The 25,419-nt window shown below is 37.5% G+C and overlaps 1 protein-coding gene across 20 annotated transcripts in view; it reads right to left on the reverse strand.

Annotated features, from left to right (window-relative positions):
- Window positions 1–25,419, reverse strand: part of CCDC18 (coiled-coil domain containing 18) — a 100,734-nt gene that overhangs the window by 31,465 nt on the left and 43,850 nt on the right. For all 20 annotated transcript variants that reach the window (XM_009247814.3, XM_063718530.1, XM_063718515.1 and 17 more), the window contains 7 exons: window positions 23,169–23,285; window positions 17,030–17,197; window positions 13,212–13,354; window positions 10,129–10,292; window positions 9,703–9,916; window positions 3,376–3,475; window positions 2,662–2,778 (listed from right to left, as the gene is read on the reverse strand). In XM_009247814.3, coding sequence (XP_009246089.2) covers window positions 2,662–2,778; window positions 3,376–3,475; window positions 9,703–9,916; window positions 10,129–10,292; window positions 13,212–13,354; window positions 17,030–17,197; window positions 23,169–23,285 — 1,023 coding nt within the window. The remainder of the gene's footprint in view (window positions 1–2,661; window positions 2,779–3,375; window positions 3,476–9,702; window positions 9,917–10,128; window positions 10,293–13,211; window positions 13,355–17,029; window positions 17,198–23,168; window positions 23,286–25,419) is intronic.

Raw genomic sequence — 25,419 nt, forward strand, 5'->3', positions numbered from 1 at the left:
ATACATAATACATTTATGTATTCTGGATAATTCCATGTGCTGATAAGAATGTGAGCCTGAGCAACATAGTGGGACCCTGTCTCTACAAAAGGTAAGTTCAAGTTGGTCTTGAACTGCCTTTCCCACACTGGAATAGCAACAGCCAAACCCAATATTATTAGAAGGAAAGCAGTAATAAAGATCAGAGCAAAACTAAATGAAATTGAGACTATAAAACAATACAGAGGATAAATGAAACAGAGTTGATTTCTTGAAAAGATAAACAAAATTAACAAATACCTTTAGATGACTGAGAGAGAATCCAAATAAATAAAATGAGATGAAAAAGGAAACATTACAACTCATACCACAGAAATACAAAGGATCACTACAGACTATTATGAACAACTACATACCAACAAATTGGAAAAACTAGAAGAAATGGATAAATTCCTGGACCCACACAACCTACTGAGATTGAATCATGAAGAAACGGAAAACTTCAACAGAACAGTAACAAGTAATGAGATAAAAGCAGTAATAAAAAGTCGCCCATCAAAGAAAAGCCCAGGACCTGATAGAGTCACTGCTGAATTCTACCAAACATTTAAAGAAAAACTAATACCAATTCTACTCAAACTATTTCAAAAAATTGAAGAGGAGGGAACACTTTTTTTTTTTTTTTTTTTTTGAGACAGGGTTTCACTCTGTCGCCCAGGCTGGGGTGCAGTTGTGCACTCATGGCTCAATGCAGCCTCTACTTCCCAGGCTCAAGGAATCCTTCCACCTCAGCCTCCTTAGTAGCTAGGACTACAGGCACATGCCACTACACCTGGCTAATTTTTCTATTTTCTATGGAGATGGGGTTTCACCAAGTTGTCTAGGCTGGTCTTGAACTGAGCTCATGCAATCTGCCCACCTCGACCTCCCAAAGTGCTGGGATTACAGGCATGCACCACCGTGCCTGGCCCACTTCTAAACTCATTCTACAAGGCCAGCATTACCCTGATACCAAAACCAGACAAGGACATAACCGAAACAGAAAACAACAGGCCAATATCCCTGATGAACACAGAGGCAGAATCCACAACAAAATACCATCAACTGAATTTAAAAACATTTTTAAAAGATCATTCACCATAACCAAGTGGAATTCATCCCAGGGATGCCAAGATGGTTCAACATATACAACGTGATACATTACATCAACAGAATCAAGGACAAAAACCATATAATAATTTCATATTAAAATTAAAAGCATTATTGAAAAGCATCAGATAAAATTCAACATCTTTACATTACAAAAGCTCTCAACAAATTGGGTATAGAAGGAAAATAACAGGCTGGGCGCAGTGGCTCACGCCTGTAATCCCAGCACTTTGGGAGGCCGAGGTGTGTGAAATCATGAGGTCAGGAGTTCAAGACCAGCCTGGCCAAGATGGTGAAACCCCGTCTCCACTAAAAATACAAAAATTAGCTGAGCGTGGTGGTGGGCACCTGTAATCCCAGCTACTGGGGAGGCTGAGGCAGAGAATTGCTTGAACCCGGGAGGCGGAGGTTGCAGTGAGCTGAGATCGAGCCACTGCACTCTAGCCTGGGTGACAGAGCAAGACTCCATCTCAAAAAAAAAAAAAAAAGAAGGAAAATAACACAGTAAAGATCATTTACAACAAACCCATAGTTAATATCACAGGAATAGGGAAAAACTGAAAGTCTTTCCACTAAGATATAGAACAAGACAAGTATGCCCACTTTCACCACTATTATTCAGTATAATACTGGGAGTCCTGACTAGAGCAACTAGACAAGAGAAAGAAAGGGCATCCAAATTGGAAAGAGAGAAGTTAAATTATCCTTGTTTGCAAAGGATATACTCTTGTATTTGGAAAAACCTGAAAACTCCACCAAAAAACTATTAGAACTGATAAACAGGGCTGGCGTGGTGTCTCATGCCTGTAATCTCAGCACTTTGGGAAGCCGAGGGGGGCAGATCGCTTGAGCCCAGGAGTTTGAGAACTACCTAGGCAACATGGCAAAACCCCATCTCTACAAAAAATTAAAAAATTAGCCAACCATGGTAGTGCACCCCTGTAGTCCCAGCTACTTCGGAGACTGAGGTGGAGGGATCACCTGAGCTTGGGATGTTGAGGCGGCAGTGAGCTATGATCATGACACTGCACTCCAGCCCGGATGACAGGGTGAGATCTTGTCTCAAAACACAAACAAAAACAAAAACAAAAAAAGAACTGATAAATTCAGTCAAGTTGCAAGATACAAAATTAACATACAAAAATCAGTAGCATTTCTATACACTAAAAGCAATCAATCTGAAAAAGAAATCAAGAAGGCAATTAAAGCAGCTACAAAAAAATAAAGTATCTAGGAAGAAATTTAATCAAAGTAGTGAAAGATCCAGAGTGTGGTAGCTCACGCCTGTAATCCCAAAGCTTTGGGGAGACTGAGGCAGGAGGATTGCTTGAGCCCAGGAACTCGAGGCTGCAGTGAGGTATGATCACATGCCACTGCTCTCCAGCCTGGGTGACAGAGAACGACTCTGTCTCCAAAAACACAAAAAACAAAACAACAATAACAAAAAACACCCACTATGTGAAGGGGTGTTTTTAGTTACAGTTTGAATTTTTTAAAAAATAATTTAAAATATGTAATTTTAAAATAATTTACCTGTTTGTTACATTCTTTAAGTTCCAATTCTGACTTCTCCAGAGTACCTTCTAATTTAATTATTTTTTGTTCCATTTCTCCTCTGTGCTCACGAATAGTCATATCCAAATGTGTAACCTAAAAAATAACCTTAAACTGTTGTTCAATTTTATTCTGATATAAAAACTTGTATGCTTAGAATAGGCTTTGTAATTGTTTATAGCAAGTATAACAAGTATAAACTCATTTCAAATTATTTTTTAAATGGGAAAAATAATCATTGTTTACTAATACTGGTTCGTAAGTCCCATATACATTTTTTTTTAACAATACATAGTGACATTCAATCCCATATACATTATAGAAACAATAAAATATAGTTGTGTTCATAAATGACAAATAAATAATTCAGACTTCATTTTATGCTGGATAAAAAGTGCTAAATAATGCCTTCCAAATATTTTTGTTCCTCCAACACTTAGCTTCTTCTGATACGGGGTAATATAAGAGATCAAAAGGCTCAGATACTAAGCTAATCCTCATTTTCAAAATCTACTTGCTAGAAAAATATCAAGATAAAGAGAGATGACATATCTCTAATTTAATAAACCCTATGTGCAGAGAAAAGATATGCTATAAAAATGTCCATTTTACAAAAAATTGGTGACCTCTCAAATCCTGTGTGACTGTGTCATAACAGAAAACTTCATTAAAATATAATTAAGAAAAATCAACCTGAGCTGCTCTTTGCTTTAGTTCCCAATTTCTCTCTTTAAGTGCCTGATCCATTTCAAGGAGCTCCTGCTTTTTGTCTTCAATCTCCATCTTGCATTCTCTACAATTTATCAAACGAAAAAGATCAAAGCAGATAGTAGCAATAGTATAATTTTAAAAAGTTAGGTCAACCAGGTTACCTCTTCTATAAATTAAAAGCAAAATAATATATGCAATCAAGTCAGATTGAAAGGGTCAAATTTAAGGAATAATAGATAAAGATTGACATCAATACAATTAATTTAATAAAGGGTATTCTAAAAGGGTAAAAGTTAACTCACACTGTGGTATTACAGATAATTTAAGCTAATTGCTAAAACACTCCCAGGACTCCAAGACTGAATGATTATAAGAATTTTTAAAAATACATATCCACATTTTTTCATACACAGATCAAAGGAGTGTTTCAAAGTCTTTTACATGTAACAGTTGTGACTTCATTACAATTGAATGAGGCATTTAACCATAGTATTTCTCATGAGGATGTTACTCAAAATGATGCCTTACATATAAAAAAGCACTTAAATCTAATAGAAAAATATTACAAACTCTAAGCCCTCTTAAACCCTAATTTATGTATAACCTTATATTATAAAATGCTTAATACTGACACAATTTTAAGGCTTTTACCAAAGTGAAGCCTGTGATCAGAGAATAATTTGAAACTCTAAGTTCTGATATGACAAAGGCTGAAAATGTTGATCTTGAAAATCTTCATATGATTTTCCAGTCTGAAATATGAAATAGTACTGATAAGGGTATTAATTTTTAAAAGATTTTGAACTTCTTTAATGAGTTGCTTTTAATATTCTTCTAAAAGTCTCAAGAGGTATAACACAAGGCTAAAACTAATATTCTAAAAATAGTATGAAATTAAAGAAAACTAACTTCTATCCATGCAAACAGTGGAGCTTCCACAATTCATCTGTTAGCTAGAACTTAAGATTTCACTGTTTACATTTTTCATGTTTTCATTCACTTACTTATTTTGCAAATATTTACTGGATGTTTCCTATATGCCAGGGTTCTAAGTGCTGTGGATTTAATAGTAAAAAAGATAAATGTCTCTGATCTGAGTTTACACTCTAATAGGTCCAGGAGAAAAGACAGACACCTAAGTAAGAAAAATACAATATTAAGTGCTATGTTAGAGCATTGATTGCGTGATGAGGTAGTGACTGGGTGACTACTTTAGAGTGGGTAGTCAGAGAAGGCTTCTCTCTGAAGTAATGTGAAGGACAAGAAGAAGCTGACCATATAACTGTTATTCCAGTAAAAAGAAACAGCTATGGCCAAGGTTCCATGGTAGAAGCAAACTTGGTAAGTGTAAAGTATAAGAAAAATGTCAGGAACAAGGAGAGTTGTATGAAATGAGGCCAGAGAAGTAGACAGGAACCAGACCACATAGGGCTTTGTATTCAAGATAAGGAACTTGGATTTTTTTAACTGTGGTAAAATTCATATAATATAAAATTTACCATTTTAACCACTTTAAAGTGCACAGTTCAGAAGCATTAAGTACATTCATAATGTTGTGTAACCATCACCACTATCTATGTCCAGTATTTTTCCATCAGTCCCCCACAAAGAACTTCATACTCATTAGCAATTATTTTCCATTTTCCCTTCCCCTAGTCCCTGGCAACCACTAATCTTTCTTTCTCTATGAATTTGCCAATTCTGAATATTTCATATAAATGGAATTATGCATCCTGTGTCTGGCTCATTTCACTTAGCATAATGTTTTCAAAGTTCATACACTTTGTACCATGTATCAGTAGTTTATTCGTTTTTATGACTGAATAATATTCTTTGTATGGATACACTATATGATATGGTTTGGCTGTGTTCCCACCCAAATCTTATCTTGAATTCCACATGTTTAGGAGAGACCCAGTGGGAGGTAACTGAATCATGGGGGCAGGTCTTTCCTTGGCTATTCTCGTGACAGTGAGTAAATCTCATGAGATCTGATGGTTTTAAAAATGGGAGGTTCCCTGCGCAAGTTCTCTTGTCTGCTACCATGTGAGATGTGCCTTTTACCTTCCACCACAATTGTGAGGCCTCCCCAGCCACATGGAACTGTGAGTCCATTAAACCTCTTTCTTTTGTAAATTGCCCAGTCTCAGGTATGTCTTTATCAACAGCATGAAAACTCACTAATACAGTAAAATGGTACCAGTAAAGTGGGGCACTACTGTAGATACCCAAAAATGTGGAAGCGACTTTGGAACTGGGTAACAGGTAAGGGTTGCAACAGTTTGGAGGGCTCAGAAGAATACAGGAAAATGTGGGAAAGTTTGGAACTTCCTAGAGACTTGTTCAATAACTTTGACCAAAATGCTGATAGCGATATGGACAATAAAGTCCAGAATAAGGTGGTCTTGGAGAGAAATGAGGAACTCGTTGGGAACTGGAGCAAAGGTGACTCTTAAGTTTTAGTGAAGAGACTGGTGGCATTTTGCCCCTGCCCTAGAGATTTGTGGAATTTTGAACTTCAGAGAGATGATTTAGGGTATCTGGTGGAAGAAATTTCTAAGCAACAAAGCACTCCAGAGGTGACTTGAGTGTGATAGAAAAGAAAATCCCATTTTCTGAGGAGAAATTCAAGCTGGCTGCATACATTTGCATAAGTAATGAGGAGCCAAATGTTAATCCCCAAGACAATGGGGAAAATGTCTCCAGGGCATGTCAGAGGTCTCTGGAGCAGCCTCTCCCATCACAGGCCTGGAGGCCTAGGAGGAAAAAATGGTTTCGTGGGTGGGATCCAGGGTCACCACGCTGTGTCCAGCCTAGGGACTTGATGCCCTGCATCCCAGTCACTCTAGCTGTGGCTGAAAAAGGCCAACATAGAGCACAGGCCGTGGCTTCAGAGGGTGCAAGCCCCATGCCTTAGCAGCTTCTACCCAATGTTGAATCTGTGAGTACACAGAAGTCATGAATTGAGGTTTGGGAACCTCCACCTAGATTTCAGAGGATGTATGGAAAGTCCTGGTTCTCCAGGCAGAAGTTTGCTGCTGAGGCAGGGCCTTCATGGAGAACCTCTGCTAGGAAAGTGTGGAAGGGAAATGTGGGGTGGGCACCCCCATACAGAGTCCCCACTGGGGCGCTGCCTGGTGGAGCTGTGAGAAGAGGGAGGGCCACCATCCTCCAGAACCCCAGAATAACAGATGCACTGACAGCTTGCACCATGCGCCTGGAAAAGCCACAGACACTCAATGCCAGCCCATGAAAGCAGCCAGGGGAAAGGCTGTAGCCTACAAAGCCACAGGGGTGGAGCTGCCAAGACCATGGGAACCCACCTCTTGCATCAGTGTGACCTGGATGTGAGACATGGAGTCAAAATAGATCATTTTGGAGCTTTAAGATTTAACTGCCCTGCCGAATTTTGGACTTGCATGGGGCCTGTAGCCCCTTTGTTTTGGCCAATTTCTACCATTTGGAATGGGTGTATTTACCCAATGTCTGTACCCCCACTGTATCTAGGAAGTAACTAACTTGCTTTTGATTTTACAGGCTGATAGGCAGAAGGGAATTGCCTTGTCTCAGATGAGACTTTGGACTGTGGACTTTTGAGTTACTGCTCAAATGAATTAAGACTTTGAGAGACTGTTGGGAAGGCACGATTTGTTTTGAAATGTGAAGACATGAGATTTGGGAGGGGCAGGGGCGGAATGATATAGTTTGGCGGTATCCCCACCCAAATCTCATGTTGAATTCCCATGTGTTGTGGGAGAGACCCAGTGGGAGGTAACTGAATCATGGGGGCAGGTCTTTCCCATGCTGTTCTCATGAGAGTGAATAAGTCTCAAGAGATCTGATGGTTTTATAAAGCGGAGTTTCCCTGCACAAGCTCTCTTCTCTTGTCTGCCACCATATGAGATGTGTCTTTCACCTTCCACCATGATTGTGAGGCCTCCCCAGCCACATGGAACTGTGAGTCCATTAAACTTCTTTCTTTGGTAAATTGCCCAGTCTCAGGTATGTCTTTATCAGCAGCATGAAAACGGACTAAGACACTATATTTTGTTTATCCATTCATGATGATGAACATTTGGGGTGTTTTCACTTTTTGGCTTACTTTGTAAACATTTGTATACAATTTTTGCTTAGATACCTGTTTTCAACCCTTTTGAGTACAAAACTAGGAGTGGAATTACTAGGTCATATGGTAATTCTACGTTCAACTTATTGAGGAAGGCTAAAGTGTTTTCTACAGTGGCTGCACCATTTTAGATTCCCTCAAGCAATGAATGAGGGTTCCATTTTTTTTCTACACTTGCTAACACTTGTTCTTTTCCATTTTTTGTTTTTTAAAAATGACCATCCTTAGTGGGTATGAAGTGATATATCAATGTAGTTTTTATTTTCATTTGTGAAGGAGTTTGGATTTTATTCTGAAGGTTTTAGAAAGCCATTAGAAGGTTTAAGTAGGTAAGCAATATGATCTATTTTTTTTGAGATGGAGTCTCACTCTGTCACCCAGGCTTGAATGGATCATGGCTCAATCTTGGCTCACTGCAACCTCTACCTCCCAGGTTCAAACAATTCTCCTGCCTCAGCCTCCTGAGTAGTTAAGACTACACGTGCCTGCCACACCTGGCTAATTTTTGTATTTTTAGTAGAGACGGGGTTTCACCATATTGGCCAGGCTGGTTTCAAACTCCTGACCTTGTGATCTGCTTCTCTCGGCCTCCCAAAGTGCTGGGATTACAGGCGTGACCCACTGCACCTGGCCTAATTTATGTTTTAAATAATAAACTTAAATCTATTTTTGGAAAATGGATTGTTTGGAGGGGGTCAAGATTGTAAGCAGAGAGCCCAGCTAGGAAGCCACAGCAACAGACCAGGTAAGAGATGATGCTTTGTGCTAAGGATAACAGAAAAGAGGCCACGAAATCAATGGATTTAAGAATATGTTTTGGGGCTGGCTGCACTGGCTCATGTCTGTAATCCCAGCACCTTGGGAGGCCCAGGTGGATGGATCACCTGAGGTCAGGAGTTCAAGACCAGTCTGGCCAACATGGTGAAACCCCGCCTCCATTAACAATACAAAAATTAGCCGGGCGTGGTGGCAGGTGCCTGTAATCCCAGTTACTTAGTGGCTGAGGCAAAAGAATTGCTTGAACAGGAGGCGGAGGCTGCAGTGAGCGGAGATCATGCCACTGCACTCCAACCTGGGTGAAAATCTGTCTGAAAAAAAAATATATATATGTTTTGGAAATAAAGTTGACATGGCTTGCTAATACACTGGATGAAAAAAGGGATGGAAAGAGAGAACAAGAAAAATCTTATATATTTGTGGTTTGAGCAACTGCATGATACTGAGTTAGGGGAAGGGTAGGGTTATGAGAAAATATATGAGTCCTATTTTGGCCAAGTCTGAGATGCCTCTTAAAAATATCCGAATGGAGGTAACAACTAAGTAGTTGGATATTGAATCTGGAGTTACAGGAAAAGGTCAATACTGGAGAAATGGGTTTGGAAGTGTCTGACACATAGTATTTAAAGCTACATGAAATTTACTAAGGATGAGTTTGTGGATACAGAAGAGAAGGAGGCCCTACACTGAATTCTGTGGTACAATATCTAAGTTTCTGGGTTATCTTGCTGCTCTTTATCCTGTTCTTTTATTTCACATTTTACATCCTAATTTGTAATTCTATTTTCCTTTTCTGAATCTATTTCCCATACTTTGGCTCTAATCTGGCTGTCCACCTCCACTCACTATACATGCGTGTCGGCATAGCAGTTTATATTATACCGCTAATCTAAGATCCCAGACTTTAGAGTTGGACAGACTTGTGTTTAACTCCCTTCTCTAGACTCTACTATCTGTATGACTTGGGGAATTTTATTTTTCTCAAGGCCTCAGGTTTCTCAACTATTAAAAAGGTGATACATGTTTCTAATAGGTGTGTTGTAAGGAAATGAGTGAGATCATATGTGAAGTCTCTGGCGTAGTCCTAGCATAAAATAAGGACTTAATACAAAGAACAATATTACCATTATTAATATCCTCCTGCGGTTAGCCACTGCTGTATGCGTGCCCAATGATTTTTTACCACTAGGGCCAGTATAAAATGGTCTAAAGACTGAGGATGAAAGTTTTGGCGGCCAACAAAGACAGCTGAATTAGTTAGATAAGGCATGGGACAGGCTGGCTGGGATGAGCCAAAGTGAGCCAAAGGCAGTTGAGAAATTTAGACGTCTAGAATGCAACAACACATTGTATTGTATTATCCAAGGACTTATAACTGTGATATCATTTCTTATTATTTAACTCACCTAAGTTCAGCTGTGAGATCCTTTATAGTAGTGTATTTTTCCTCTAATGATAACTGAGCCTTCTGTAGTACATCTCTCAATTCCTGGAGTTGTCTTAAAGTACTTTTTAATTCTCCATGAGCATTTTGTAGTTCAGTCTCAAGTACTTCCCGTTTTTGCAAGGCTTCTGTTAGTTCAGTTTCAGTACGGTGCTGTAACTTTTCTAACTCCTTTACTATTAAGAGGAGAGAATAATTTTATAACTATATGTAAACGATTTCTTATTATAAACTTTGTATATATTAAGAATATTCAATTTTATTCATCTACAAGAGGCAAAATACCACTTATTGTCCCTTCCAGCCCCACCATCTCAAATTCTCAAATTATTTCACTTCGTTAAGTACAAATACATAGGCAGCTATACTCATCTAACCACTTGCTTACCAGCATTTGTTTTCTTTTCTAGCTCTGTCTTTGTCTGATCTAACATCATATCTAATTGAGAGAGATGCATTGCTTTATTTTCTCCATCTCGTTTTAGGTGCATTATTTCCTTTTCCATTTTAGACAGCTCTTCTTTGTACTGATCCATCTCAACCTTTACTTGCCTAATTAAAAACAAATAATAAAACAGGCAATTTAGAAACTTAACCAACTAACTTGTCTCTGACTAAAAAAAGCCTGCAAGTTATATAAGGACAAATATCAGCAAAATATCTAGTCAGAATTTTAAATCACCTATTTTTAAAAATTCTCCAACTAAAAACTATTCCTTTACACATTATATACCACTAAATACAACTTTACTACTACCTGGTAATATTTAACAAGCCTAGCATTCTTTTCACTCTAACCACATTTAACTTTAGCTTTGCATGTACTGAAAATATCCAAGGACCTCATTCATCTAGGAATTTTTGTTATTAGCAACAAAGAAAATAAATAAGCCAAACAATCAAATTATTCATCATAAAAACCATATTACTCACTGGAAAGCCAAGTCAATTGTTTTTACTCAGTTTCATTATTGGTTCTGTCCTTTTTTTAGCTTTAAAAGGAACTAGAGATTCCTAGACTAGTGCAACTTCCCTGCTTTACAGAGGAGGAAACTGAAGACTAGGTGAGTTGTCTGAGATAATACAACTAGCTGTTAATAGTGATAGGGCCAGGTTTACTAACTTTGTCAGTCCTGAACTTATTCTAATATGGCAGCTCCCCTACAGACAAATCAACATACTAAGAGCCAGTTTTAAGTCCCTTTGTTGGTAATTCTAAAGTGATATTCACTAATTAAACAATTGTTAATGTTACCCTCAATGGTAGGAAGAGTTCATGTTCCTTTGTGTCTACACTTTCTGTTGTTTGATCTTTGAAATTTCCAAATTGAGTTTGCAAGTAGGAGTATTTCTTTTCTAAATAAAACTTCAACAAATTTGGATTTGTTCAAGAGTTTTTTAATCGGAAGTCCATGAGTAAACTTAAGGAAAACTATAAAACCCCTGAAACAGTATGCAAAATTATACATGTGTAATGTACATGTGTACATCTATGTATAGAAGACAAGCTAAAGCTTTTTACCAGATCCTCAAATATGTCCATAGACCAATTAAGTACTAGATTAGATGAGTGCTAATGACACTTTTACATTTCTAAAATCCCAAGTAAATAATTTTTAGCTTGACCAATTAGCTCTAATATTAAAGTAGATATAAAACAGATAATTAGAAAAGAATAATCAAAAGAGACTGGCATAGAGCCATGAGCAGATGGCTTGTCAGAAAGGAGTTAGGGGAAAATTATAGAAAATATACAAGGACTCAAAAAGCATTAGCAGCCTACAGACATTTTATAAAAAATAGAACTGTATATGCCTCAAAGTTTCATTAGGGTATCACTACATTTTAGCATGATGTATATAATGATAACCCTGAGATACCCAGAGAAAGTAAAAACCCCAAGAAAATATACATTTTAGAAAATTTCTACCAAAAAAATGTTATTTGGTTTTGATATAAATTTTCAGCACATGATAAATTCCATGGGAGTAAGTGGCTGAGGTATGTTAAAGATCAGGATCATTAGAGTACAGAAATTGTTAAAAATGAGAAGCCAAGGTGTCAGACGGATCAGCTTCAGAGGTATACTGAAATCCCCAAGAAGAATGACAGAAGTGATGCTGGAGAGGGCAACAGTAAGTCAGGATGTCTAAAGAAATCAGCACCAGTAAGGGTTCTGATGGCATGAGGTTCACAGAGTATAGTATATACTTCACACTTTGCCTGGACCCTGTGGTACAAGAGCTATGGGGAAAAGTTTTTTACTTTAGAAGGCTACAGGGGAAGAAGCAATGTCCTTAGGGGAGAGTCAGGTTTCTATTACAGCAAGAGAAAAGAAAAAGTAGTGAATACAGAGAATGGATTATGAAGTTGAAAAGGCACAGTAGAAGTCTTTCAGAAGTTGGGATGGGGTTGGAGAAAGAAACAGAATGTGTGGAGAGCTTTTTGGGAATTAGTGTGAGATATGAGAGCTGACCTGGAAATCTAGGGCTTCTTGTGGTATCTGGCATAAACAAGGATAAAGTGATAATGCAATCAGTCTTCACAGACTGAAGGTGGACACTAGTGGTGAGGCCATGTTAGTGAGTAGAACATCTGTCAATGGAAGAAAGAAGGTGTGAAAAACTTTGGTCTTAGCCTTAAACATGGGAAGCCCTCAACCCTGCTGAGAGGGTGACGGACATCTGAGGAAGCAAGTTGCTCCTCTGAGCACAAAGGACCCCTGTCAATGGAGGAGAGGGAACCTGGGGACATGTGGTTTTAGTGCCAGTGCATAAGTTCACTCTTGACTCCTGTTGGTAGAAGCATGGGCTGATTATGTTACAAATTATGTCAATTCTTCCCAACAAAGTAGAAGAGATCTGAAGAGGCTGGGTACTGCTTTCAGCTCACGGGTTCCTTTCTTGACCAATTAACTATCGATGCCTGGGACCAGCCTAGCCAAATTAAATCAGAATCTTTAGGTTTTATTTAATCTAAAAGTGGGACCCAGGCATCAGTATGTTTTTTTACAAGCTCTTGAGGTGATTTTAATATTCACTCAAGGCTGAGAACCACTTTTATATTGTCACTCTTCCCCTATATAATTGGATTGCCTGAAAGTTTCCTCTATGTGAGTACATTTACAATTTTGCCTACAACTTTTAATGTTATTCACAATTAACAGTTGCTGAGTGCCTATCAGGTATAAGGAACTGTGCCAGTTGTTGTGTAAGACCCTAAAATAAACCAGATATGATCCTTGCCTTAAGAAACTTATAATATAGTAGGAAGGTTAAAAGCATTAAACTGTAATACAGAAAAAAGCATAATGAGAGATATGAAGAAAATACAAACAAAATGCAATAGGAACACAGACTATGGAGACATTAATTCCTCAAGCAAATGCTCCACTGAACATTATCTGATTTCGAAACTCACATACCACTGATATTGAAGTGGGAAGGTAAATAAAACATATTCACATTTTACCTGGCAGTGCCAGTAAGCTCAATTACTTTTTGCCTTTTCAAATCTGCTTCATGTGCAGCTGATTCACATTTCTCCTCCATTTTTCTCAACTTTTCAGCTGAACTTTCCCTTTGTTTTTGAAGTTCTTGTTCCAGTTTTGACACCTTGTAAAGCAGTTTTCAGTAAACATTTTAAATTCAGAAGAAAAATACTTTTATAAATATGTAACCTAGCTTATCAGTTTCAAGATGTATCATAAAAATCAACATATAGACCAAGAAGTAATGTTTGGAAAATATAAAAAGCAAGGCTTACTTTCTAATAATAAAGATACTTCACATACATATTACTATTTAGGGAAGTGGCCACATCATAACACTAAAGTGTTAAAATAATTGAACAAAATGATAGTAAATGTTCCCCTTTTCATTGTCCCCATTTGAAATGCCCTTTCTTCTCTTACCATACTGCTCCTCTCTTTTCTTCACGAATTGACTCACTCAATAGATTCCTAGATTTCCACATGACCTCAAATGCTAATTTGCATTTGCTCCCATCTTAACTTGAATTTGTTCCTATTCATTCTTCCTCTATTCTACTACAATAAAGGAGGTATTCTTCCTCCTTTATATAAATCAAACTGCTTCATAGGTGTTGTGGATTCAATTCCTATTCATTTTTTCAGGAACTTCATACTACTATCTCCTCTTTCCAATATCTTCAGTCTCTCTACTGTTTTTTTAATATTAGCATTTAAACATGTTAAAAGACTTTCCCACTGTAAAAAGCTTTTCTTCAGACCTTGACCTCCCTCGACCTACTACCCTTTATTTCCTCCCATGTACAGCCCAACTTCTCAAAGTTTTCTATGCATGTTGTATCACTGTCTTACTTCTCATTCTTCAACCCATAGCCAGAGGCCATTCCACAGAAATAGGGATTACAACACCAGTGACTTCCAAGTTGCTAATTCCAACGGACATTTCCCAACCTTCACTTTACTTGACATTGATTCCAGTAGCCCATGACAGCAACATTCACTCCTTCCTTAATGAAATACTTACTTTGGCTTCCATGTATCACATCCCTCAGGGATCTGTCCAAGTCAATCTTCTTGCTTCTCATTCTATATTCTCTCCCTAGGTAATTTCAGTCACTCCATGTCTTCATGAATATTTATACGACTGTGGTCTCAAAGTTAACCTCTCAATTCTGACCTGCATATCCCCCCTGTTCTAAAATCCCTCAGTGAAGAACTAAACATAGATCATAAACCATTAATATCTTGCCAGGTGCGGTGGTTCACACCTATAATCCCAGCACTTTGGGAGGCCAAGGAGGGCAGATTACTTAAGCCCAAGAGTTCGAGACCAGCCTGGGCAACATGGTGAAACTCTGTCTCTACCAAAAAAAAAAAAAAGGAGAAAAAAAAAAAAAAGAAGACACACACACACACACACACACACACACACACACAAAATTAGCTGGGCATGGTGGTATGCACTCAGAAGGCAGAAGTGGGAAAATCACCTGAGCCCAGGGAAGTTGAGGCTGCACTGAGCCGTGATCATGTCACTGCACTCCAGCCTGGGTGACAAAGTAAGACCCTGTCTCAAAACAAAACAAAACAAAACAAAACAAGAAAACCCCATTAATATCCACCCCTCCACCTCAAGTTTCAAGAAGAAAATTAAAACAGTACCCAGGTAAAAAGGGAAAGGAACCAAGGAAAATCCACCTACTCAATTCTTAATTAAATAAAGAAATCTAAAGATGCAAAATGGAACCTATGCACAGTGTAATATGAATGAAAGGCAGAAAAGGAATACCAAGTCAAAAATTTACTCCAAATACTGAAGAAATGTTTAGATATAAACTTCTGTAGACCTCAATGAAGCTAATGAGAACACAAAATCTTTTAAAACAAGATCACAAAGAAAATCACCGAATAAAAAATACAAATGAGGCCGGGCGCAGTGGCTCACGCCTGTAATCCCAGCACTTTGGGAGGCTGAGGTGGGCAAATCACGAGATCAAGAGATCGAGACCATCCTGGCCAACATGGGGAAACCCCATCTCTACTAAAAAAAAACAAAAATTAGCTGGGTGTGGTGGTGCGCGCCTGTAGTCCCAGCTACTCGGGAGGCTGAGGCAGGAGAATCACTTGAACCTGGGAGGCAGAGGTTGCAGTGAGCCAAGATCGCACCACTGCACTCCAGCCTGGCGACACAGTGAGATTACATCTCAAAAAGAGAAAAAAAAGAAAAAAAAATGAACTGGTTAAAAAACAAACAAACAAAAAAAACAGAAAAAACCATACAACCATTATAGAAGTGAGTGAGGAACAAGAATCATAATCAATCCTGCAAGAACCAGAGTCAATGACAAAAGATGTAGGTAGTGGGAATCAAACATAGATGAGAAGAAGAAATGCTTCAGGATGAAGCTGTATAGTAGGCATAGCAAGCAGTAGGTCTAAATTTTAACAAAAGGGATGGAGAGTCACAGGAAGATGTCTCTTGAAAAAAAATACAGAGGCCAGGAGCGGTGGCTCATGCCTGTAATCCCAGCACTTTGGGAGGCCCAAGCGGGTGGATCACCAGAGAAGGGAGTTTGAGATGAACCTGACCAACACGGAGAAACCCTGTCTCTACTAAAAATACAAAATTAGCTGGGCGTGGTGGCACAAGCCTGTAATCCCAGCTACTCAGGTCGCTGAGGTGGGAGAATCGCTTGAACCTGGGAGGCGGAAGTTGCAGTGAGCCAAGATTGCACCATTGCACTCCAGCCTGGGTGACAAGAGTGAAGCTCCGTCTCAAAAAAAAAAATACAGAATACCTGCCTGATGTGTTTAAATGTAGTGAGAGGAAGATTCTTTAGTTCCACTGGACAGGCTGAGGAGGACTTTAGAACAAGTAGATAAAAGACCATAAAAATGACAAAAAAGGAAAATACAGTAAGATTACAGGGGATGATCATTTTCTAATTTACACATTACTGTAAATTTGATTTCTTTTCAAAGAAAAAACAAAATAAAAATGTAAAATATCTAAAGAATTCAGATAAATTCAGTAATGAATTAAAGGAAAAAGATTAGATTCTAGTATAAAATTCTCTAGAATTCTTACATTCAAGTAAGTAATAATTTTTAATTTTAGAACTTTCAGGGGTATTTTCCCTTGAGATTTTTCTTTTAGTGCACTGCTTTGCCATTTCTTTAAGGAATATCACATACCATGTCCTGATCTGAAAGGGAAAAATTATAGGTATTCAGATTAGGTACAAGAAGACAGATTGAATAAAGAAACATGAATTATAAATTGTATGGAATGGCAAACATATAATCATGGTATAAGAGATGGAGGTCAGATTACATAGGAATAGAACTTTATTTTAGAATATCAGTATAGAGTATTTCTTATAATGCAAAATCCTTGAGATTGAACAGCAATTTTTTTTTTTGAGGCGGAGTCTCACTCTGTCGCCCAGGCTGGAGTGCAGGGGCACGATCGCAGCTCATGGCAACCTCCACCTCTTGGGTTCAAGCGATTCTTGTGTCTCAGCCTCCTCAGTAGCTGGGGTTACAGGCATGTGCCACAATGCCTGGCTAAGTTTTGTATTTTTAGTAGAGACGAGGTTTGGCCACGTTGGCCAGGCTCGTCTCGAACTCCTGACCTCAGGTGATCCACCTGCCTCAGCCTCCCAAAGTGCTGGAATTATGGGCATGAGCCACGGCATCTGGCCAAACAGCAATTTAAAAAACTAACCAAAAGTCTATTCATGATTTTAAAAATTTCTATTTCATACAAATAAAACAATCTTGGGCTGATAATATATACCTGTTTTTCAAGTTTAGTTTGAGTATCTTCTAGCTCTCCATTTCTAATTGTCTCTTGTTGTAACATTTGCTGCTGTTGCTGAAGAGTATGCTGTAGAATAACATTTTGCTCAGAAGTCTCTTGAAGACTGTGATTTTTTATCTTTAGCTCTTTCTGTAAACAATATACCTGGCAAATATATATATATCTCTCTCAATACAACGCAATGTTTCAAATAAATGGCAATAAAATGTCAAAGCTGTCCTCCTTATTAGATAACCATCCACTTGTCATGTGGGACAATTGCATTCATGTCTATAGTTTGTCATTGGAAGGGCAGTATTCATTTTTCTAATGGGGAGATGTACTGGAAGGGCTTGCTTATAGGATTGCTCTTGGTTGGTGTCTGGAAATGTGGCTTTAAAAATGTTCCTAAGTGATGAGGTTGTTTTGCCTGGCTGGGGCACTGAAACATGCCTTCCTTTAGAATTCTGGAATTTTTGATGCTTGTAGGCTGGTCATTGTTCCTGTGTGACAAGCCCCCAGTAAAAACCCTGAACTTTGAGTCATAAATAGGCTTCCCTAGGCAGAAACAGATGTTGCCACATTTTACTGCTATAAAAAGGAGCATGTTCTGTTTGACCTCTCCCAGAAGGAGGGAACAGTATAGGCAGCCATGGTTTTATCTGCACTTCACCTGATTCTTTCACCCTTTCTAATAATAAACTAGAGCCATAAAAGCACTATATGATGTTTGGTGCTATTTATTGTTATTGTTGCTATTATTGCTGTTGTTTATATAATAATATCCCAGCAAAGCACTGCTGAATATTTATGCTACAAAAAAACACATAAAGGAATGACAATAACAACTAAGAAATTTCACTAATTACTCTATATATTTAGGACTTGAATATGATGGTCTCCAAAATTGCTTTAAGATACTTTTATCCAAGAGCACCTATTAAGAAGAAAAATAAATGCCCTTTGTCCTAGTAATCCAAATTCTAAAAATATGCCAGCAGAAATTATTTTTAAAATACTATCAACAATGAAACATAATTTAAAATATATTTTATAATATTCTTCATCTCCTACCAAAATGAATGGAAGATTTAATAAGTGATGATTGTCAATGTGATTAAAAATGATGCAACCATTTAAAATAATTAAAAAGACAGCTAACATATAAAAATTTATAGTTAAAAAAATCACATTTCATTAATATAATTTTGAAAAATATACATGCACATAGAAAAATGAAAACTGAAGTATTAGAGAATGGGCTGTAGGTAAATGTTCTTTAAAAGTTTTCTTGTTGTTGCTTATGTAATAAATTTTTTAAATGAAGGAAAATAAAGCCATTTCTTTAAAGCAAAGAATCTTTCCAGTAAATATCATTCCAAAAGGAATTTTAAACTCCTTATAGTAAATAGTGGAAGAGAATCATGACTTGCTTCTTTTTTCTAACTATCCAGCAGGTGAACATTAAGGCCTTCAGGGCCAAATATTCTTTGCTCATTATGAGAAGCTCCGAGATTTCAGATTTCTTAATTATATGATGATGTTGTATACTTGAAGTAACCCTGGATATCATAGGCAACTAACTGATCTCTAATCCTGAATTATAATCCCTTTTCATGCAAATCTGTTTTGTTTAATTCTGTCTGCATGAAAATAATTTAGTGTAAATATGTGTCAGTATCACCTGTTTTGTTTTCTCTCTTAGCTCCTGACCAAACCTGCAGATCACACTTCTGCATTGGTTTATTTTAGATAGAACTGACTTGCCTGCAAGACAGGTTTAAATACTGTTTTTTTCTTTATTGGAACATCCTGTCTCATACTTAACTATTCAGAGAAAAAAATGGACAAAACATTAAAATAAGACAAAACAGAAGAAAAAAATAAGATCTAACCAAAACACAAACCCTTACCACATAATAACAACAAAATTTTATTTCAGTAATCTAGTCACTGACATTTCAATTACATATATTGAAATATCTAATATTAGTTATCATAAATATTTACAAAATAGAACCTGTATCTATCAAACTTATACTGGCATTTCATTGTACTGACCTTTAACTCCAGTTGGCTTTAGTTTTTTTTTTTTTTTTTGAGATGGAGTCTTGCTTTGCTGCCCAGGCTGGAGTGCAGTGGTGCGATCTCAGCTCACTGCAAGCTCCACCTCCCAGGTTCACGCCATTCTCCTGCCTCAGCCTCCCAAGTAGCTGCGACTACAGGCACCCACCACCACGCCTGGCTAATTTTTTTTTTGAATTTTAATAGAGACGGGGTTTCACCGTGTTAGATCTCCTGACCTTGTGATCTGCCTGCCTCAGCCTCCCAAAGTACTGGGATTACAGGTGTGAGCCACTGCGCCTAGCCAGTTGGCTTTAGTTTAAAAGTAAATACAGAACAAATTGTTTTTATATTATATTTTCTACTAATGTATTATTATATTCCCAGAGTACTTAATATTTTATAATTGAAGTAAATAAGAAAGTAGAATTTAGATGATAAAATCTACCTTACACTTAACTTTATCTAGTATCACTATGTACCCAAAGCAGAAAGTCTCATAATTGTTGCTTAAAAATAAAATATAATGCAGAAATATATGATGCCAGCTTCTCAAAATCTAAGTCCATCCATTTAAATGAAGATATTTATCAATGAAACAACTGATTTTATTGAATAAAATCTTTATGCAGAAAACATTTAGGCTTATTCGCATCTACTTTGTATTTAGTTTCTTTTATCATGTTGACAATGTAATTTTGCATGAACACATAACTTTATTATTTTAAAAGCTTTGTTAAAAACATTTTAATATGAAATTAAATATCTTCCAAAAATTCAGAACCCCAAAGTATTATTTTCATCATAAATATATTTATTTCAACATCCGGAAAAGAATATGTGGCTGAGGCAAAAGCTCAGAGGAATATATATTAGCTTTTTGCAATGGGTAATCAACATGTAGTTTTCACAACTGGCTAAATTTCTACCTATATGCCCTAGGGCCACTTAATTATTCAGCGAGTTATATGATTGGGGCATATTCCCTGATTTAAAAGATAAGAACATCTTTATCACCTATTATTAACAGAATGGATGCACTATTACTCAAATCAGATTTTCTAAAATGTAGCTATATACGATGAAGACTTCACAACTCTGCTGTTACAAGGTGTTAATTATATTAACCAACATTAGAAAGAATTTTCTCTGTAAGACATAATTTGCTGTAAAGGCAAATAAGTCAACAGTTAGTACTTGGATTCTTCTCCATGTTTTTTGTCAATACACATGAACACGTGACAGATGACCTTCTAAGTAAGCAAGCCAATGCATGTGCAGTTGAGCTAACGATTGAGCGGCAATAAATGAGCTTGCAAATCTTTCTAATTTACTTACTCCCTAGTCTGGTCAAATATACCTGATTACCGCTTCTGGTTTCTAATTCAGTTTGAGCCTAGGTATGTCTTTCCAGCTGTTCTAAAAATCATTCTAAATGAGCCAGGTGTGGTGGCACATGCCTGTAATCCCAGCTGCTGGGAAGGCTGAGGCAGGAGAATTGCTTGAACCTGGGAGGCAGAGGTTGCAGTGAGCCGAGATTGCACCACTGCGCTCCAGCCTGGGTGACAAAGCAAGACCCTGTCTCCAAAAAAGAAAAAAGTTCTATTTATTTTGTGTGTAAATACCTGTTATCCACCCTAGTCTCTGATGTTGTTTCTATGAATGCAAAGTCTAAAGCTCAACAGATTCTCCTGTTACAAATGCTGCCTACCTCCCTCCAGGTAGATTCCATCTCTGCCAAGTCTATTTATTATGAAGCGGAGTGTGGGTATGGGCAGTAGAATAAATGCCAAAATAATGTATTTTGTATACTACTTTAAAGAAGATCATAGTAAAAAAAAAAAAAAGGACATTCCTATTTTTAAAAATCCAAGTACATACAGTTTAGATGATTTAGTTTCTATGTATTGGAGTAGAAAAATACATGCCTGTCAAAGATGCTAAAAAACCTTCATAAGGGAAGGTAGAGGGAAGAAGACATGACCGTATAAAATCTGAAGTTGTTTTTTTTTTTAAACTTCTAAGGCTATATAATTACTTGATGCGCCTAAGTCTGGAGTGCTGGTCAACTACATTATTTACTCTTAGATCTACCTATGCCTTTCCCCTGCTCTGCTCTGTGTATTGCAGGAAACTGCATTTCTTGGCCTCCTTTGCCCTCTAGATTACAAATAGGTTTGGCCAATGGGAATGGCCAGTAGCTGCAGTGCTCCTCCTCTATTGCCCCAGTTCCTATTGGACAGACCCTTTTTCTTTGGCCCCAGCTCCAGATAGGCAGCCCTGCTTCTAGACTATGATCACACCATCTTTTCCTGATGTTCCTCTAACCTTAACAATAGTAGCAAGTCCCTGCTTATAATAATCTCTGAGTCACTGTGGTATACTGTTTGGCTTCTCTACCCTTTCATCACCTGTGTATCTAATTCTCTGTATAAATTTGCTCTATTTAAAAGATATAAAGGCTTCTGTTTTTCTCATTGGACCTTTCTGATATATTCAAGTCAATCTTGATTAATATGTAAATATAAACAAATAAATAAATATATACATATATATATTTTTTGAGATAGGGTCTCGCTGTGCTGCCCAGGCTGGAGTGCAGTGGCGTGATCACGGCTCACTGCAGCCTCGACCTCCTAGACTCAAGTGATCCTCCCATCTCAGCTTCCTGAGTAGCTGGGACTACGGGTATGCACCACCACACCTGGCTAATGTTTTTAATTTTTTTGTAGAGATGGGGTTTTGCCCCATGTTGCCCAGGCTGGTCTTGAACTCCTGGCCTCAAGTGATCCACCCACTTTGGCCTCCCAAAGTGCTGGGCTTATAGGCGTGAGCAACACTGAGTGGTCAAAAGTCAACCTTGATTAAGATTCATTGTGAACGATTTCTAAAAATAAATTTTAACCTTAAAATATGTACATTATAAATTCTAACAAATAAATTCTTCATTACGATTATCCATTTGAGCAAATGTTTAGTGAGTGCCTAACCAAAGTAAAGTGCTACAAATTGAGCATACAGAGATGAGTAAGATGTTCAAGAAACGTTTCCAAGGCTGGGTGCGGTGGCTCACGCCTGTAATCCCAGCACTTTGGGAGGCCAAGGTGGGCGGATTGCCTGAGTTCAGGAGTTCGTGACCAGCCTGGGCAACATGGTGAAACCCTGTCTCTACTAAAAAAAAAAAAATACAAAAAATTAGCCGGGTGTGGCAGCATGTACCTATAGTCCCAGCTACTCAGGAGGCTGAGGCAAGAAAATTGCTTGAACCCAGGAGGTGGAGGTTGCAGTGAGCCGAGCCTGGGCGACAGAGCAAGACTCCATCTCAAAAAAAAAAAAAAAAAAAAAGGTTTCCAATGCAGTATCTGAGAAACTTATCTCAAAAAAGTTGAAATTCTAAAGTTAATTCTCAATCCTACAGACAACAAGAAAGAACAAAAACAAAATGAAAAATTCTTGAAGAATTTTAAACCTCTAAATCTAAAACAATGTTCAAGGTGTCATGTAATTTTACATTAGAATGACTGTAATATTAATAATTTATTCTTCTGATTCCCTAAAAATAAATAAAAGAATTAGAATTTTAAGGTATATTTTATTTTGCATTGAAATGTTTGCTCTTTAAAGAAAATAAAATTGGAATTTACATTTTATTGGAAATACATTTTTATATCAGATACATAAAAGATATTATTTTGGCCAGGCACGGTGGCTCACACCTGTAATCCCAGCACTTTAGGAGGCCGAGGTGGGTGGATCACTTGAGGCCAGGAGTTCAAGGCCAGCCTGGCCAACATGGTGAAATCCCATCTTAACCAAAAATACAAAAATTAGCCAGGCATGGTAGTGCACACCTGTAATCCTAGCTACGCAGGAGGCTGAGGCACAAGAATTGCTTGAACCCGGGAGGCAGAGGTTCAAGTGAGCCAAGATTGTGACACTGTACTCCAGCCTGGGCAACACAGGGAGACGCTGTCTCAAAGGAAATATATATATATATTTTGTCCTACGTCTCATGCTTCTTAAAAAAAATCACTTGAAATATATGCTATATATAAAGTAAATGTTAATTTACCTCTTCAGATTTCTTCTTTAACTGTTTTTCAAACTTTTCCTTATTTCCTTCCAATTGATTCAAATGCAAGACAAGTTCTTCCTTACAAATTTCCAATGCTGAATCTAGTTGCCTAACCTAAGCAGGAAAAAAAGCAAAAAAAAAAAAAAAAAAAAACCACACACACACAAAATGATATACTCAATATTTTACAGATTTATCTCCTAATGTTACCTGACTGCTTCAAATAGTGAATATACAGTCCTACTTAGGATATAAAATGCCATTATAGAAGATATTTATTGAGTAAACTAATTCTTCATTGCAAATGAGGAAACCAAAGAGAAAACCAAGGGATGGAATCCTGAAGAATAAACGAGAGTTGGACAAGTTTAGAAGGGCATTCCAGGAAAAGGGAGTATGCTCAGAAGCAAGGCCCTGTGAAAGGGAGTGGTGAGAAGTTGGCAAGAGCCTAGGGTAGTAAGAAGATGAATTTGTAGGAAATGGTTATTTGGGAGCCACAATTGACAAGATAAACTGGGGCCAACTGTCAAGAACCTGTAGGCCAAACACCCTAAAAACTTTTCTTTAAAAGGTAAGTGGTATTTAAACCTACTTCTTAAGCTTCCTTGAATAAGAAAAATAGGAAAGTGAGTACAAACTAGCATACTGTTAACGATGCTTAAGTGAGATTTTTTTTTTTTTTGAGACAAAGTCTTGCTGTGTAGCCCAGGCTGGAGTGCAGTGGTGCGATCTCGGCTCACTGCAACCTCCACCTCCCAGGTTCAAGCGATTCTCCTGCCTCAGCCTCCTGAGTAGCTGGGATTACAGGTATGCACCACCATGTCTTGCTGATTTTTGTATTCTTAGTAAAGAGTGGGTTTTGCCATGTTGGCCAGACTGGTCTTAAACTCCTGACCTCAGGTGATCCACCCGCCTTGGCCTCCCAAAGTGTTGGGATTACAGGTGTGAGCCACCTTGCCTGGCCTTAAGTGAGAATATTTTGAAATGCTGAAGTTACTAAGAAAATAATTTGTCAGCTAGAAAAAAAGAAGTGAAACCTTCTTTGCTTTGAAACAGTGAAAATATTTTCAGAAAGGCAGGAATTTAACTTCGTCCAAGTGTTCATGTAGTTGCCACTGCTTTACTACCTTAATACCAAAGAGCAGCTCAAATTTGGTACTTTTTGTTCAAGGCCCACATATTGCATACATGCTCCACATCTCATCTATTAATAAGATTCTTGTCTTGCTCCTTGTTTTCTTTATTGTAAATTTGAGCTTCTCAATGGCATTCCTCCTCTTAATGCTAATAATGTTCTAGTAAGCAGTCTTGAAAAAGTGAAAGAAATCTTAGATTTCTTAGCAGATGAAAAAACGAGAAAAACATTCCCTCTTGCAGATTCTATTCTACGTCATGAAATTATCTTTGCCGCTCTTATTTCTAAAAAGGGAATCTTATAAGATACACAGTTTTTGAACACCACCCTTATAATCTGTGTATGAAACCATTAACAGCTAAAAAATCTGTAATTCTGAATGACTATCTTTGTTAATAAACTGTTGCCTTAGTAATAATTTTTAATTAACATTTGTTTAATGAAAATTATAAATACTTAAAAAAATTTTTTTTTATGAAACAGAATGGGCATTGGGACTTGTATCATCCTTCACACAGAGAAAATAAATAAAATCTATGATTCTGTCAGAATATCACTACCTAATAGTTAACAGTGTAATATCTCATTTGGGCAAGATTCATCATTAGATATGAAAGCCATTGATTATAAGGTTATTGAGGAACAGACATTCACACAGCCTCAAAGACTCACCCCAAAGTTAGTTTGCTAATTATCAATGAAAATGTATGCCCTTAAAATAATGAGATCTGGCAGTCATCAAATTAAATAAGGTATATAATCCTGAGAGTGTCTCCTTAAATTTTGTGTCATCACACTTGATTCACTGGGGTGAATCAGGTCTGGGGCATGGCTAGATACTCTTCAAAGCTTCCAGGTGATGCTGATGCTGCTAGTTCAAAGACCATGCTTTGAGTAGCAAGGCTATAAAGGACAATTTAAGTAATTGGGGAAATCTTAGTATGGACAATGTTGAATGATATTACTGACTTAATGTTGACTTTCTCTGTAGTGTAGTGGTGGTGTGGCCATACAGGAGAAATTCTCTGTTCACAGGAGATGCATGTTAAGTATTAAACGGGTAAAGTATTATGACATCCGTAACCTTCTCTCAGGTGGTTTGGCAAAAGGGAG

This window comes from Pongo abelii, chromosome 1 (genome assembly GCF_028885655.2).
Source record: "Pongo abelii isolate AG06213 chromosome 1, NHGRI_mPonAbe1-v2.0_pri, whole genome shotgun sequence".
Classification (NCBI taxonomy): domain Eukaryota; kingdom Metazoa; phylum Chordata; class Mammalia; order Primates; family Hominidae; genus Pongo; species Pongo abelii.